This window comes from Bos indicus, chromosome X, assembly GCF_029378745.1.
Source record: "Bos indicus isolate NIAB-ARS_2022 breed Sahiwal x Tharparkar chromosome X, NIAB-ARS_B.indTharparkar_mat_pri_1.0, whole genome shotgun sequence".
Taxonomy (NCBI): domain Eukaryota; kingdom Metazoa; phylum Chordata; class Mammalia; order Artiodactyla; family Bovidae; genus Bos; species Bos indicus.
The window spans coordinates 120,102,445-120,120,120 of NC_091789.1; the positions used below are offsets into that span (position 1 = coordinate 120,102,445).

Below are 17,676 nucleotides of genomic sequence, written 5' to 3' on the forward strand. Positions count from 1 at the left end.
CAGCACAATATTGTACAGCAATTATCGTCCAATTACAAAAAACTTAAAGAATGTAGAAATCAGTGGGGAGCCATGTAGTGGGATGGCGTGTTGAGACTGTCATTTAGGAAGATGACTCTGGCTGTGGGATAGAGCCTGCATCAGTGCTGGGGGTGGGGGGGGGGGTGGAGGGAGGTGTGGGGGCATACCCCTGAAGGGGAAGAAACTCGGCAAGCAGTTTCCATCCTCTAAACCAGCAATCTGGTAGCCTGAATTGACAGAGTAGGAATGGAGAAAATTGGGAGGACTTAAGAAATACAAGGTGGCATTCATAGGCCTTAGTGACAAGTTTGACATGCCTGGTGAGGATGGATCAAGGAAGAGACTCGGGTGCTCAACTGAGATGAACAGTGGGCCTGCTGGCAGGGTTGGCCATATACACATAGCTGTGATGCTCAGGAGAAACAGATGAGCAACATTTAGGAATTATGAGTGTGCAGATGCTTAGGGAGAGGGAAAGTAACAAGAAAACAATATTTGAGACCAAGAGTGACCCATGTACAGAGAGGACTACAAAGGAACACACACAGAGTATGTTACCACATACTACGCGGGCAGGAAGAAGGGGCCCACCACCAGGCTCAGATGCTGCTGGAAGATCAGGAGGAAGTGGGCCCAAGTGTCCATTGGGTTGAGCAACAAAGAGGTCCTCAGGAACTTGGGAGAGGTTTTAGGGGACATGGTGTAGGAGGTGAAGTGGGCTTAGAAGTCAATGAAAAGTGGGGATGTAGAGAAAGTTGGTTGAGACGATTCTTGGAGAAAGGTTGTGAAGGGAAGTGGGGCAGTAGTTAGCTGGAAGGTGGAGGAGTTAATGGAGGGTACATGCATTTAGACTGAGAGAAACCTGAGTCTATTTCAATGAGTATTAGAAGACAGGACAAAATGGACATTGTTGACGGAAGAGGAGATAATAAAACATATGAGTCCTGGGAGGATGGGAGAAGATAACCCAGGGCCCACGAGAAGGAAGAGGGTGCCTGTCTTCCAAGGTAGTGAGTAGGGTGAGGAGAGGATGTGAGCAGGGCCAGGTAACTGAGGAGACCTGGGGGAGGCAGGCGAGGGATGCCCGTGGACAGGGCTCCATTTTCAGCGTGAAGGTGGAGGAGAGTTCCTGGGCTGCTGTTAACAGCAGAAAGTCGAGGTCGGCCTTACCTCTGTGGCTGAGGAGAGGGCTATTTTGGAAAGCAGCATCTTGGAGTTCAGCGTCGGCTGAGTGTTTTAGGGCTGCACCCATCCTCAGGGGAATTTCTCCAGGAGCTAGATGATTTTGTTCCAGGTGGGCAGAGGCCAGCTGGGCAAGAGAAATGAGGATCTAGTCAAAAGAGGGGGTAAGTGGTTGGAATGCTGTCTGCCCAGTCCACATTGGGCAGAAGAAGCTGGGAATTCAGGTGGAAGCTGGTAATTAGGAGGTAGTGTGGTCAAGCGGCCAACAGATGCTTCAGGGAGGTAGAGGAAGAGATTGTGTGGAAGTGACTGGAAGGCCAAGAAGTTGTGGTCAGACGGCAGCAAAGCTCAGCAGTTTTTCGGAAGTGGAACAGGTCAGCTGATTGGCTCTAGGACATGACCATTTGCATGGGTGGTGGAGGTGGACTAGATGTCCATTTCCCTGCAGCTGAAAGAGGAACTTAAGGAACCGAGTGGCTAGAGTGACACACGAGTCATGACGGCCAATGTTGAAATCACCCCAAACTGGACCCAAACTGGACTGAGCTGAACCCAGTTCACGGCCGAGAGCTGTGAACCCTGGCAACCGAAGCTTTGGGAATGAAGGTATGTGACCAGGGTGTCTGCAGAAGCTAGCAGGAAGGAGGTCAAGGAGTGTTGTTGGCGTGTGATTTTCTACATGGTGATGTGATGGAGAAGACATGGCTTAGAAATAAAATTGTTTGGAAGGAGAGGGTAGGCCTGTCCTCTTTATCTTGGTCTCTGCAGTGCTCAGCACGATTCCTGGCACCGAAAAGGACTTAATCTGTTTTCACGGAATGGATGTGTGAACGAAAGGAGATTTGGGCTTCCATTTCCATATAGGTTAAACTCTGAAGCTATCACTTTTCAGCTGTATAGCTGCTAAGCGTAAGTGGTTTTTAGAGGACTCCCTGGGCCTATGATTCCCATAGGGACCTGTTGAATGTACCAGAGCTGGAAAGAGGTAATTTGGGGTGGGGGAGTCAGACAGAGGCCGGGTGGAGAAAGTCTTCTGCCTCTTTTTCATCTTCTGTCTCTGCCCCATCCCAGAGGTAGTGCCTCCCACTGAGAAAGGGACGACTGTGAAATGGCTTCTGTAGAGTGCTATGGTGTACAGTCCCGTGAGACCCTAAAAGTTCAGTAGAGATAATATGTTGTGCCAGGTCATACTATGAAAAAGCCCCCAAACTGACTAGATTGGACCACCTTTCCATACTATTCCTCACAGATTTAGGCATTATTCAGTTCTCCTGTCAAAAAGTCTTTCCATTCATGAATGTACCTCATTGTCCGTCATCTCACTGTATGTTAACATTTCCAATAAACATGGGACAAACGGGGGAATCTCATATTATAAAACATTTTGGCCACGAGTGGTTATGACCTCATAACAAAGTTAAGTTCTGAATGTAGAATGTAAAATTTTCACTTTTCAACTACTGTGCAACTCTCAGCACTTCCTTTCTCAGCATTACTTTTCTCATTTTTGAAAAAGATTTAGGCACGGCAAAATAAGGGTGTATTTATCTAAATTAAGTGCTGAATTTCTCAGGAATGGTAGAAGGGTTCCACGTGGAGTATGAATACAGACGTGGAGTATGAATACAGAATGAAGAGCTTACCTATCTTTTTATTATTGAAAACATGCATGATCACATTACTTAACTGTTCAGTAGATTATTTCAGAATTTCCCCTTAATTTTAGATATGCTTTGGTTTCCCTTCCGGCCTTTTCGTCATTTCTATGTCTGTAAAGCCATGATAAAGAGCTATTGTCTGGGGTCAGAAAACAAAACTTGTCCTGGCTAGCTTTTCCAACCGAAGGTCGTTTCCACTAACTCTTACTTTAATGAAAATTAATGATGTTATCTCAATGATTTCCTGATGCCAGTTAAGAGTTTGAATTACAGATGCCTTAGAAAATATGCCATGCTGCTGCCATTAAGCACTTAGTCTTAATATTTTTTCAGTGCACTATCAAAGCTTCAATACTGCAGAAACCTGAATACCACAATGTTATCCACTGTAGAGAGTTTGCTGTTTAAGTCTAGAGCGTCATCATTGGTCTGTAATGTCCCCAGTTTGTAATCGGTTTAATGTTGCATGACTCTGTACTGCCTTTCAAGGCATTGTGAATGAAAATTAAACTCGACAGAAAAGCAGAGACAAAGAGAAAATCTGGGTAAGATGGATTTATAAGCCGGTTCCTATGGCTGATAACCCATTGAAAGTTACAAAGAAGATAATCTGAGTTTTTTCTTTCTCCTACTGTGGTTCTCATGACATCCTATAGGTTTGTGGTGTCTAAAATTAAAAATATAGCCAACTTCTAAGAGCAGAAATAAAAAAGGCACTTAACAAAACCCGTGTATTTAGTTTATTAGTGTGTGGTGGGTTGGAGAGAGCCCAAACCATAGGGCTAAATATACTGCAGTGGATAAATGTGACAGATACTCTGCAAACAAGAAATAGAGAACAATTTGCTTCTGTTCGGCAACTAAATCACACAGTGGAGAAATTTTCTACTGCCTGAAATTGTCTGCATAGAGGCACAATTGTCAGACTCATCCTTCCCACAAGATAGCTTAAAAGGTGCTCCTTCTGGACCCAGGCACCTCACCTTTGGTGAACGTACAGAAAGGTGGCATCAGATAGGGTTTGGTTGCTAAAAACTGAGAGGACCCACCATGTAACATGGCTTACAAATAGATCTACAGTCTCCTGCAGGAAAAGGCTACATACAGGCAACAGTGACAGTCAGGATATGCCTCCATGGCCACTGGCTGCCTCACAGCATGAGTTACCTGAGAGGCCAGTGTAATTATTTGGTCCCTTTTCTGCAAAAACTCTGTTCCCACATGCCATGTATTATTGGGCTGACCAAAAAGTTCATTAGGGTTTTCCCAGAAGATGGGTCAGAGAAACCCGAATGAACTTTTTGGACCAGCCCAATATTGGGGGCTTGCCAGGTAGTTCAGCTCGTAAAGAATCTGCCTGCTATGCAGGAGACCCCGATTCGATTCCTGGGTCAGGAAGTTCCCCTGTAGGAGGGATAGGCTACCCATTCTAGTATTCTTGAGCTTCCCTGGTGGATCAGATGGTAAAGAATCCACCTGCAATGTGGGAGACCTGGGTTCGATCCCTGGGTTGGAAAGATCCCTTGAAGAAGGGCATGACAACCCACTCCAGTGTTCTTGCCTGGAGAATCCCGATGGACAGAGGAGCCTGGCAGGCTATAGTCCAGGGGGTCGCAAAGAGTCGGACATGACTGAGCAACTAAGCACAGCACAATATTTTGGAGGAACCCGAGGTCTCTGTTGTTTCAGAATTCAAAATATCTTGAGGACAGAGCCAAACTCAGTTTCTCTGCTTCCATGGTTTGACAGTACCGGTGCCCAAGGAGAGGGGGTTCCCATAATAGGAGCCATTTTGGGCTTCCCTGGTGGCTCAGACAGTAAAGAATCCACGTACAATGCAAGAGACGCAGGTTTGATCCCTGTGTCAGGAAGATCCCCTGGAGAAGGACATGGCAACACACTCCAGTATTCTTACCTGGGGAATCCCATGGACAGAGGAGCATGGTGGGCTACAGTCAGTCCATGGGCTCACAAAGAGTCAGACACAACTGAGCAACTAACACATGTTCTCTCCCACTGTAGTCCTGCTTGAAATGTGTCCAGCACCAGGAGTTACTAAGGAAAAGAAGGGTGAGTTCTCAGCCAGGATACTCATGCTGTTAAGGAGAACCTTGGAGGTTCCACTCTCCAGTTATTGTTGCTTCCATTTCTAGTTTCCATCCTTCTCTTTCCTCCTGGATTTGGAGTCCCTTGATGTGTTCTTTTTGCACTAGGAGATCTCTTCCATCAGTTTCTCTTTTCTCACTCAAAGAAAATTCTTCCTGGCCAGGTAGTCCTCTCCCAGCTCCTAATTCTCCTCGGGTTCTTTTATTTTAAGGACCCCCTGCTCTTGTTCCACTAGATATGTTGCCACTGTGTGGTAACATCTTCACTATAGCTGCTGCTGCTGCTAAGTTGTTTCAGTCGTGTTCAACTCTGTGCGACCCCATAGACGGCAGCCCACCAGGCTCCCCCGCCCCTGGGATCCTCCAGGCAAGAACACTGGAGTGGGTTGCCATTTCCTTCTCCAGTGCATGAAAGTGAAAAGTGAAAGTGAAGTCGCTCAGTCGTGTCTGACTCTTGGCGACCCCATGGACTGCAGCCTACCAGGCTCCTCCGTCCATGGGATTTCAGGCAAGAGTACTGGAGTGGGGTGCCATTGCCTTCTCCATCACTATAGCTAGGAAATACAATTCAGAGGCAAAAAATGTTGAGTCTCCCAGGCAGATGTCGTAGGGATAGTAGTCACTCCTAAACGGACCTTGGTTTCAAAATGCCACAGAAATATCAATAGTCATCCATGGCAAATTGCTGGCTTTTCATCTTAGGCCAGTGACATATAAACTTGCTGTATTAAAGACACAGAGACAAGTGTACCGTAGACCACAGTTATGGTGTGACAATGAACCTGATCAGTGGCCCTGGGATTTACTTGTGTTCCTTGAGTGGAAGACACATGGGGCAGAATGGCTCTCACTAATGGCTGCCTGAATTAAGTTCTCATGAATATTAAATATGCATGTGTATAATTACTGCCTCTTATGTATTTCATATACAATAAACACTTCGTACTAAGGTACCTCTGTGCTATTAGGTGTCTCATCGTCCTTTAGTTCCTTTCTATCCCTTTCTGTGTTTAACATAAACATGCTGGTCCTTCCATTTTCCCCCAGCACATCTCATAAATTCTACTCATGTCAAACTAACTTCTATATTTGAAACATCTTAAAAGTTTTAACCTATGATTTACAGATTACTTGATTATTTAAAATGGAATTTAAAACTCTCAAAAGTAAATGTATATTCCATCCAGATTATCCATGTAATCTAGACATTTACATGGAAGCTTCGGTATGAAGAAAATGTATCAGCGATAAATCTGAAGGTCTAAGCAACAACAACAACAAAACAACCAAATTTTTGACTTTTCAATCTCAAGGAATTAGGCCCACCAAATTCAACTTCATTTTCCTCAATGATCCAAGCATCCCAATTGTCCCTTCACTCATTTGTAGCTCTCCTCACACACACACAATGAGGCCAATAGCTTTTTTTAACCATATATATTATGACAGATGGGGTATATACCATCTAAACTTTCTACCACATACCTTTCTACCCAGTACCTTTTACAATCCTTCATCTTCGCAATGAATGACTATGCAGTGTTCATTCAGATGATGAGATGTCAGTATTCTCCAGATATGACTGGGTGAATATTCCCATAGGGTGCTTTCCCACGCAGGTGCTTACTGACAGATACATCCTGTGAAACAGACTCCAAAAGACATGATGCAGTCCAGGTCACAGTCAGAACTCCCATCTCTTCACCCAGTGTGTTTGGTAGATTAGCCAGCAGTACTGCACATGTCTTGGCTCTTTAAAGGGGCATGAGTCATAGCCAAAGGGAGCACTGTTGTTGTTCAGTCACTCAGTCCTGTCCGACTCTTTGTGACCGCATGGACTGCAGCACACCAGGCTTCCCCGTCCTTCACCATCTCCTGGAGCTTGCTCAAACTCATGTCCATCGAGTCGGTGATGCCATCCAACCATCTCATCTTCTGTCATCCCCTTCTTCTCCTGCCTTCAGTCTTTGCCAGGCAGGGAGCATATTATTCTCTTATTCTAAGCCTCTTTCTAGGTGACTTTCTTCCCTTCAGCAACAATCTTACCTTTCTTCCTTATTGTTACATTTTAATCCAGTCTCTCCACCACCCCACCCCTGTCCTCCCCACCCCGCAGAGAGTATATCTCCCTGGGCTCAGCCACTGTGCTAGTCCACATTTAGGTGGTAGCAAAATGAGACACACCTGGACTTTGCCTTGTCCTTCTTTCCCCACTTTTTGATAAGGGCTCCCACTGGTTCCAAACAGAAAAAGATGGGGCCGTCCTATCCACTAAGCAACAAAGCATGTGTTACGTTCAGCCCTAGTTAGGTGAGGTGTGAGAAGCGGGTAATTCAGCCCAGGAGTCCTGTGGAACTCTTGCACTTACCTTTCAACTAGCAGTCATAGTCTCTTCTTTCAGGATATTACCACCCTTTAAGACTCTCAACTGTAGCCCCAGTCCAGGGACTACTAGTGTTGCATTGAAAAGGAAAATTACGGTAAACTAGGGGACAGCCAGAAGTTCCCCACTTGAATTATGTTTCTAATTGTAATTGTCCTCACAGATGTAGCCCATTTATCAAAAGTGCTAGTTCCCAGGTTCCTTTGGCTGGAATTCTACCTGCAGGCCAGAGAGGCTGAAACTCAATGGAAGGAGATTCTGAAATTTTAAAGCTTTTGCTCCTCCAACCAAGGAATTTAGTTTCTAGCAAACTAACCATCAGTTTGCCATCCCCTTCTAATCCATTCTTCTGGCTCCTGGAGTTCGGATTCTACCATTTTCAGATTCCAGTAGAAAGTTGTATTATTGATAACCAATTTCAAAGCCTGTACTACTTCAGACCAAGGGTAGCTTGACAAGCAGCATCAGTGGTTCATTTTCATCCCTTTTATCAGAATAGTCTTCTTTTCCTTTGAAAAGAATGCCATACCCATATTTTCAGCTAAGAATGAGTTGCAGCCTTCTAAACCATCTCAGTTCTTGCACTAATTGCTTTGGGTATAACAGTTAAGCTCAAGAGTTGATAAGGACTCAAAATGAGAGTCCTTACAAATCTACAGTTCATTACAAGAGAAAGGAGAAGACTACTATGTACCAACAACATTAAAACAGGGCCACATGTCACAACCACAGGGTGGGGTCTGGAGAGGCCAAGTCCGAGCTCCAAGTGCCCTCTCTCTGTCAGGGGCAGAACAGGATGCACATTCTCTCTTGGATCAAGAACCACCAGTGTGAGCACAGAGCACTTTAGAAACCAGGGCTCACCCATCAGAGTCTCAGCCAGGATTGCTTATAACTGCTGGTGCCCTGGATATCTTCTCCTTATATTTGCTGTTGCTCAGTCTCCCAATCGTGTCTGACTCTTTGCGACCCCATGGACTGCAGCATGCCAGGCCTCCCTGTCCCTCATCATCTCCTGGAGTTTGCCCAAGTTCATGTTCATTGCATCAGTGATGCTGTGCAGCCATCTCATCCTCTGACACCCCCTTCTCCTTCTGCTCTCAATCTTTCCCAGCATCATGGGCTTTTCCAATGAATCGTCTGTTTGCATCAGGTGACAAAAATACCAGAGCTTCGGCTTCAGCATCAATCCTTCCAGTGACTATTCAGGGTTGATCTCCCTTAAGATTGACTGGTTTGATCTCCTTGCTGTCCAGAGGACTCTCAGAAGCCTTCTCCAACACCACAATTTGAAGGCATCAATTCTTTCCCATTCTGCCTTGTCTCCCTACATAGCCAATCCCAAACCCAGTGGCCTCCATGGGCCTCACTGAGACCAGGTAAAAATGGCTAATGTTACTGCTAGCAGTAAACAACTGTGATAACCTGTAACCCATGGCTACCCATAAACACAGTGAGTCACTTCTTTTCACTACTTTGATCAAGGCTCTGCATTGTGTGGCTGGTTTTAGCAAAACATGCCTTGCCAACCTCAGAGTCTCTGGAATTAACCCTCGCAGCAAAGATAACTACATCAAAGCACATTGACTTTCTCGCTAGGCAAAGATTTTTTTGAGAAGTCCTTCAGCCTGAAGGGTAAGCCACCTGTGGAAAGATGTGATGTCCACAACAGCCTCCTCTTCCCACAGACACCTTCTGCCTGGGCCAGAAAGTCAGCAGACACGTAGGAGTTACCCGCCCTGTCTGTGTACTACTGAGGTTACGGGATTGTTGATATGTTAACATGGGGTATCCAGGTTGACCCATAGGACAAGCCCAGGGTTGTGTTTGTGTGGGCACCACCAGCCTTATTCAAACCAACATTTTGGTGCTTTTTTTTCCTCCCCGTATTATTGCTAGTAGAAAAGGGAGGGTAGTTTTCTTTTATGTACAGTCTGGAATGATTACCTCTGCCACCCACCTTTCTTCTTTTCAGTACATGCCCCCACCTGTCGTGCCATAATACCCAGAGCAAGTCTCCTCTCTGGTCTCAATTTTTCCCAACTGCCAATGCTTCTGAAAGGGGTTTTCTAGTTCACAACACTAAGGATTCTGTAAAAGACAAAAAAAAAAAAAAACATCCAGCAAAACTCCTCACTTGTGGCATATATAGAAAAGAATGGCGTGGACATTTAAACCTAGGATGTTAAGAGGGTGAAAAAGTGAAAGCATTAGTCATTCAGTTGTGTCTGACTCTTTGGGATCCCATGGACTATAGCCCACCAGGCTCCTCTGTCCATGGGATTCTCCAGGCAAGAATACTAGAGTGGGTTGCCATGCCCTCCTCCGGGGGATCTTCCCAACCCAGGGATTGAACTCGGATCTCCTGCACTGCTGGCAGATTCTTTACCTTCTGATCCAGGTGATCAGGCACAACCAGCACCTGGGGAACCAATCATTCATGGGATCCATTGCTTGAGACCCCACCCCACCCCGTCCCCTTCATTTTCTGCTTTTCTTGCTTACCAAAGAGAACCCTGGAGAGCTGGTCATTTATTGTCTTTCCCCCTCTGTTACCCCCAGATGGTCCCTCTGCTTCACTGGCATCCAAACCTCTAGCATTCTCTACTGTCAAAATAATTTTTGAAAGAAAAGGTATATTAGAACATACTTGGGTTTTTTTTTTTTTTAATAGCTTTGAAATATATTCCCTAGCGAATACACTAAAGGAGATATATTCTTCCCCTAAATGGAAATTCCTAGCTTGACGTAAACGGATAGTTTCACAGAATTGTGGCTGCTGGTTGCTTGTTGAGGCTTCTGGAAACAACTAATCATTATGTTTAATGTTTCATCAAAAAAATGCCAGTGTGTTCTCCAAGATGCTCATTTCACACAGTTAAGTATATGTTTGTGTGGCAATTACATTGCCCCTATTGATTTTCTCACGTCTTTGCAAGTCCATGGTATCGGCTGTATATACCTCAATAGGAGTCTTTTACCAATTATTCCGTGAAAGTGGAGTTCTGTTTGATATGTTAATTTAAGGAAAATGTGTTCTCCAGTCTTCTGTGATGGATCATTATCGTGTTTAATGACATTTGGTTTTAGCAGAGCACACCACACAGTATTTCTCATCCCAACTATGTCATCTCCTGCTCCTATGATTTTGGAGCAGTTGCTTTGCACCCCTCTGGAGCTACTGATGCTCCTAATTTCCTATTCTGTGTGTTACCCATTCACCTGTACAGAGAGGAGAGTAGACCCCATAAAAAGAGAAGAAATGCCATTTTGCTGTTGGTTGTTCATGTCCATCACACAGGGAAATTGGACTCTTCATACCAAAGTGAGTCTTACAGATTCTCACTTGTTAGCTCTTATATCCATGGATATAAAGCAAAATATCTATCATGATTAAGGGAAAGTAACAACAACAACAAAAAACCAGTAGAGAAACTTCAAACCACCCACTGCTTCCCTCAATATATAAAGAAACATGTTGGGAATATTGGTATTTGGAGGAAGTCTGGTCTTCTTTTCTGCTGATGAAAATGGTGTGCTGATTACGTACACCTCAAAACCTGTCCTGAGAGGAAGTCATGCACATAGCAGAGAGGATGAAAGTTGTCTCTCTCTGGTCTCCCATACAGTCCCCACTCAGCCTTCCCTTCCTCCTGTCCCCCTACCTCCTTGTATTGTTTTTTTTTTTTTTTTAATCTGTTTTCTTTTTCCTACCTCCCTCCATTTCAAATCAAGTTATGTTTTTTCTGCCACTTGAAACACAGTCTTGGCTTCCATATAAAGAGGTCATTCCTTTATCTTGAGAGTATTTTTAAGCAAAAGAGTGGGGAGCTTTGCTTTGATAGGATGAGTGCTCCATCAGGGTATTGTAGGGAGACTGGTCCATGGACATAGAGGGCTTTACTCACTGGGATGAAAGACAAAGGAAAAAAAAAAAACAAAAACACTTGCATCCACCATGAGGTCTCTTCATGCTTCCAGGGAAACTTCAAAAGGGTACTATTTTCCTTTTTGAAAAGAGAAAAACGTGCAGTACATAGGTATTAACCTACACAGGTATTAACCACTATTTTGGGGTTTTGTCCTTAACATTTAATTAGAACTAGCCACAAACAGTAACTAGGAAAATGCATTAAAGCCTTAAATTTGCATCTGTTTAGTACAGGGCAGCCTGTTTACTGACTGGCATGGCTGTGTTTATCTGAAGTTATGTTTAGAATTTTGTTGCCTCCTCCCCCAGGATGCGTGAGAAATTTATTTAATTACCATTGGCTCTCTCTTTCTCTCTCAAAGGACTGAGAATGCAGACCAGAGCTTAGCTGTATAAGGTCTCATAAAAGCAAAGCTGTTGCATTCTCAATTTGGCTAATAAATTGACTTTAGAGAAAACCATCTTCCTGGGACCCTTGGTAGTAAAGCTTATGATTTGCTGATGTTGGACAAGGTTGAGGTTTCACTTTTGATACGTTTGTCTTTTGGTATACCATTAAATACCACCTTAGATGATGGAAACCTCCCACTTCCCACCAAACTTACAAAGTTCTTGTCCTGTGCTGTGCTCAGTTGCCTCAGGCATGTCCAACTCCTTGCAACACCATGGACTGTAACCCAACATGCTCCTCTGTCCATGGAATTCTCCAGGCAAGAATACTGGAGTGGGTTGCCATTTCCTTCTCCAGGGGATCTTCCCAAGCCAGGAATCGAATTTCACGCATCTCCTGCATGAAACACATAGTAGGTGAAAGGAGAAACAAGTGAGCCTGACATCTGAAAACTGGATAGGTGACGCAGTTATTTAGTTTGTCTATAGAAAATTTTAGTGACGTTGAGTATTTTTCACCTAGTGTTAGTGTAGCAAGAGAAATTAGGAGGTGACTGATATTTCAAGGAGAAAAATACTTAATCATTATAAATGCATAGCTGGAAATCGAGTTTATACAACCCTAACCATACAGATTAATCAAACTGACCTTCTCTGATACTAATACAAGAAAGTACTGTTAGGAACCTTTGAAAATCTCTAGTAAAACAGTTTTTTTCCCCCCGTGATTTGGGTGGAAATAACTCTGTTCCTATAGAACACTATGGGTCCCTTTAATTCCCCAAAATTGCCCAATAGTTACAACATAAGTACTGTCTCTTCACTCACTTCTTCACCCGTTGCCAGTGAGACTTCAGAACAACCTCTGAGCTTGTGAATAAGTGAATAAGTGAAAGTCGCTCAGTCGTGTCTGACTCTTTGCGACCCCATGGACTACACAGTCCATGGAATTTTCTAGGCCAGAATACTAGAGTAGGTAGGCTTTCCCTTCCCCAGGGGATCTTCCCAACCCAGGGATCTAACCAGGGTCTCTTGCATTGCAGGTTGATTCTTTACCTTACTCATCAAACTCATAGCCAAGGGGTGGGAAGAAGACACTTCAATAAGAGAGGGTAGGGTTCGGGTTTGGTGTTCACTGAAGGGTACAAGACTGTCCTACTAGGATCATCAGAAACAGTGACAGAGGGTTTTCCCCTTGAAATGACCGATGATGTTCTGTGGCTCTTGCAGTGGATCTTTTGAGCCTGTCAGCCGCATGTGATGCCTTGGACCAGCACAACCTCAAGCAAAACGACCAGCCCATGGACATCCTGCAGATCATTAACTGTTTGACCACTATTTATGACCGCCTGGAGCAAGAGCACAACAATCTGGTCAACGTCCCTCTCTGCGTGGATATGTGTCTCAATTGGCTGCTGAATGTTTATGATACGTACGTATGGCAGGCTTTCTCCAGACTCTACCACGGGAGGCTTAGTTTACAGAACGGTGACGGTGTAATTAGCATCACAGTAGGGCATTGGTCTAGAAATATGGTCCTCAGGATGAAAGTTTCATGAAGCCGTGTGACCAAATGCTATCCCTGTGATTAAACATTTTTGCATTTAATGGAACCAAAAAAACGTTTTGATATGCTGGGAGGTAAAAAACTAGGATGTAGATTGCACTCAGATTAGAAAGCAGACAAAACCTCGAGATACTCATTTTTCCAGTAGTAGGATGAGTCAGTGTGTAGCCATTGGTTCTTGCCCTTGCTAGCCTGTATATCTTGACCACCCTCTTTGGGTGCGGCTCCTTCTACCCAAAGAGATGCGCTCCTGGAGGTGTGACACTCCTGTCCCCAGCTCCAAATAGTGTTAGCTGATACTCAAGAGATTTTTGCAGAGGAGTGTGAATGGTTATGAAAAAAAAAAAAAAAAAAAGCCCTTAATGCAGCAAATTCAGATCCTCAAACCGAGGAACTCTATTTGTTTTTGTTTTTGTTTTTTAATATATATAAATAAGAATTGACAAAGTTTTAGTTTGGCACCTCCGTTCATCCCTCTATCTGAGAGAGTGCTTGTTTTTATCTTTGGGATTGCTGCCCCCCCCCCCCCGTTTTGTCTTGAGCTTAATGAAGACAACTGAGGAAGGTAGCAGCAGGAATTGGTCTTAATTTCAACTGAATTCTTCTTAGACATCAAACTCATTATATGCCTGATTTCACATGTCAGCAAGAACATATTCCGCATTTAGAAATCTGGGAAGCTTTTCTGAAAGGAGTCGCATAGCAACTATTTTAGTTTTGCCTTTGCTGTAGATTTCTACTACCTCCTGGATTAAAATGTATACCTTTTTTTTCTTTGTTATTTTGCTAAGATAGTGCTTGTTAAATTCCAAGGCTATTGAATTCTCATCATTATCTACCAAGCCCTTGATCATGTCGGATTTTAATTGCAGATTATACTTACATTTGCTTTGAGAAGGGTTTCTATTCAGGTCTTCCCTCAAATATATTTCAGCACCCATTTTCTTTGCAGATGATGTACGAATGAATTCTGAGTATATGACTTCCCTTCTCTATGCCTGAAAATTATTTGGGGACAATGTTAACTCCTTGAAGACCTGAGTTACAGTATAAAATTTGTGAAACTTTTGATTTGCCTTTTTAAAGAGGGAAAATGGTAAAAACTTTCCAGTGATAATAGTTTTTCATGAATGTATTAGGACCCAGGATTTCTGTTTGACTAACATATTTAGTAAATTATACCAGTTGCAAGCTGAGCATATTGTTCACTAAAAGTAACCACTCTTGAGACCTATCCTTTGCAGTTATTCTATAGACTTTTTTTTGAACCAGGATATATGGTTCAGTTGTTTTTCATAACAAAATAAAAGCTGAAAATGATCAAAAGACAGGTTTTACAAAATGAAAAACTTGTGCCTTCCCCATGGATACAATGAACTTGTTAATAAATTTGTATGCAAAGTAAAAGCATATGTATGTTAAAACATTGTTATAGCAATAGGATATTTTAAAATTGCTCCTTAAGATCATCTGTTCCAATGCCCTCTAATAGATTGTATCATATTTTTTCTTATAGAGATAAATGTTCATATTTTATACTATGTGTCTTGTGGCCTGAAGTGACTAATTTTCTTCTCAGTAAGAGGCAATCTGATGAAAAGCTAAATGAGTGTTGAAGAGGGCAGAACAGTTAGTTGCTGGTAATTTTTTGGCTTCAGTAACCAAAGTGGGTAAATTGCTTAGCGCATACTAGTAATTCTTCCCCTTATCTATTTAAACCCAGGTGGCTCTCCGAAGATAAATAAAAGAATCTTTTTCTTATTTTATGTAGAGAAATGCTTACCATTCGAGTAAGGTCTTTTAGAAACTGAAAACTTGGTAAATGTTCACCAGTCAAGTTGGTCAGATTTCCATTTCATTCTAGGTCATCAGCCAAATAGATAATGAACTCAGAAACGTTAATGATCTTAATAAAACAATGGTCAATAGAGTTCCTACATCCAAGTTTTTTTTTTTTTTCCTTAACTAAGAAGTGTTTATCTTTCAAGAAAGTGTCAGTAATTGTTTTCTGCTTTGATTATTCATAATAGGGGACGAACAGGGAGGATCCGGGTCCTGTCTTTTAAAACTGGCATCATTTCTCTGTGTAAAGCGCATTTGGAAGACAAGTACAGATGTAAGTCATGTGTACCCTTTTATTAATGTTGGCTAATTACCCCAGTTCTAGATGGGGAATGACACAGTGTTCTTCATTGACAGCAGGTTCCTCGTGTAAGATGTAAAACTGCTCTTAGACAGGCATAAAATTTGGTTTGTGCCGTTCTCTGTCAGACATGAAATTGTAGGTATTTAAGTAGAGAACGAGGATTAGCTTCTCCAGTACGAGTATTATTTTACATTACATCGACTGTGTCTGAATAAAACACATGTTCCTCGGGGATAAAGTCTGATTTCCTAACCCCTTTGTCTAAGTCAGAAAAAATAAATGTGAAGGTTTAATCCATGCACATGCCTCATCTTTGGATTCTTATTTAAAGAGTACTATCTGGCATTCATGTTCAACAAACCTTGTTTATTTTATAATCATCTTACTGCGAATTGTACTGACATATCCAATTCTGTGATGTGATTAACGTTTTATTATTTGAGAGACAGCTTGCCATTTCTTACAGGGTAAATATCACCTTACAGAATTTCCTTTTGACTAGCCATTGGGCTCTTCTGTGTAAAATTTGTAAATCCAAATTAAAAGCAAATGCTAGCAGAGGGATGGTTGAGGTGACGAAGCAACCGTTCATTCCCATTGTGAAGGCATGTACTTGTTTTTCCCCTTTAAATGCTCATGAGAAATCTTTTCGGTAGGAATATTAAACAAACCTAGTATATCTTGTCTTTTCTCTTTTCCCCTAAGGCCTAGCCACACAGGGATGTAGAGATGTGCTGAGCTTAAGGATAGGCAGAAGATAAAAGAGATTGAATTCCTCCAAAGCCATTCTGTGTCCTACTGCTCATTTCCCCCCTAGGAGTAAACCACAGAATACACAAGCTGTTTTAGCTCTCACTTTTATGTACTTTCCACTTGAGTTTTTCTCATCCTAAGAACCCAAGAAAAAAGAACAGCTTTCGTTAGCTGTTTGAAAATATGTTTTGGATGAAACAGAATATTTCTGTGGGCTTTCGTCCTTTAAATATTGTAGCTACTTGTTGTAGGTTAGCTTTTACTCTGAGCTTGCTAATGGTAAAGTACCAGCACATCATAATACTTACTTGATAAACCAAGGACGCTTCCAGCCTGTGTTTCAACTATTATACTAAGAGGGAACAGGTTGGAGGTTGGCCAAACAAAAAATATTAACTTCAAACCGGGATGTTTGAAGGTAATTCATAATTTTGAAATTTTGTGGATGTACTGGAGAGCGGGGGGGTTGGTGTGTGGGAGATCTCAAGTGTTGTCACTGCTATCTGAAATAAATATCCCATTCAAACATTGAATTTCTGAAAGTTTAAAGTATGCATATGAGTAGGAAAAGCTTTCATGGATTGACTTTCTTGGCAACTTTTATTTAAATATAAGATAGGATTAAAATAATTAGATTTCTGAGATCAAAAGCTGTTACAAGTGTTCAGTGCATTCATTCATTCTGTGAATCCACCTACTTGGGGCACCTGCTGTCATTCAGTGGCTGCTCTTCTGCTCTACCCATTTCTAGCACACAGTTGCTGTGTGGTCCCGATTTTGATATATTCTGGGATCTGATGTCCACAGGGGATAGCTCTTTGGGCCCGCTCTATGTTTCTTAATGCTAAAACATTTATTGTATGATGGAGGTCATGTCCTATATATAAACTATTTTCCAAAGGATTATGTTCTGGCTTAGGAAAAAGTCACATGTCAGAACTGTATGTAAACTCTCATTGCTTACAGGGCTATAGTTTACTTAAACATTGTCACACTTCATATATACACAGTGGTGATTAACTTGATCCATAAAAGTAATAAATGTGCAGATTAGTGTACAGTAGAAGCAACCCATCTGGGCAAGTAGGGAACCCCTCTCTCCTCTTGAGAATTGGTACTGGAATTGAGTAGGTGGTTTAGTTGTGCTGGCATCTACTTGGTGCTACTTTTTGATTGTTGGAATTTTCTTCTTCCTCCTGTAGACCTTTTCAAGCAAGTGGCCAGTTCAACAGGATTTTGTGACCAGCGCAGACTGGGCCTCCTTCTACATGACTCTATCCAAATCCCAAGACAGTTGGGTGAAGTTGCATCCTTTGGGGGCAGTAACATTGAGCCAAGTGTCAGGAGCTGCTTCCAATTCGTAAGTTATTCACCTTCTTGAGTAGCCTATTTATTCTTTTGCATTTTGGGAATTAATGGAAAAACCACGGAACTGTAGTTTCTCACATTAGCTCTCCCATAGGCAGGTAGGTAGGGGATTTTTGAAACCTCTGTGGGCAGTGGCTTCTGGAACTGTGGGTTTGGGGAGAGAGGACAGTGC

General features: G+C 42.6%; 1 protein-coding gene across 12 annotated transcripts in view; it reads left to right on the plus strand.

Moving 5' to 3' along the window:
* The window catches only part of DMD (dystrophin), a 2,362,639-nt gene that overhangs the window by 2,247,174 nt on the left and 97,789 nt on the right, over nt 1-17,676 (plus strand). For all 12 annotated transcript variants that reach the window (XM_070783459.1, XM_070783466.1, XM_070783462.1 and 9 more), the window contains 3 exons: nt 12,901-13,102; nt 15,268-15,353; nt 17,339-17,496. In XM_070783459.1, coding sequence (XP_070639560.1) covers nt 12,901-13,102; nt 15,268-15,353; nt 17,339-17,496 — 446 coding nt within the window. The remainder of the gene's footprint in view (nt 1-12,900; nt 13,103-15,267; nt 15,354-17,338; nt 17,497-17,676) is intronic.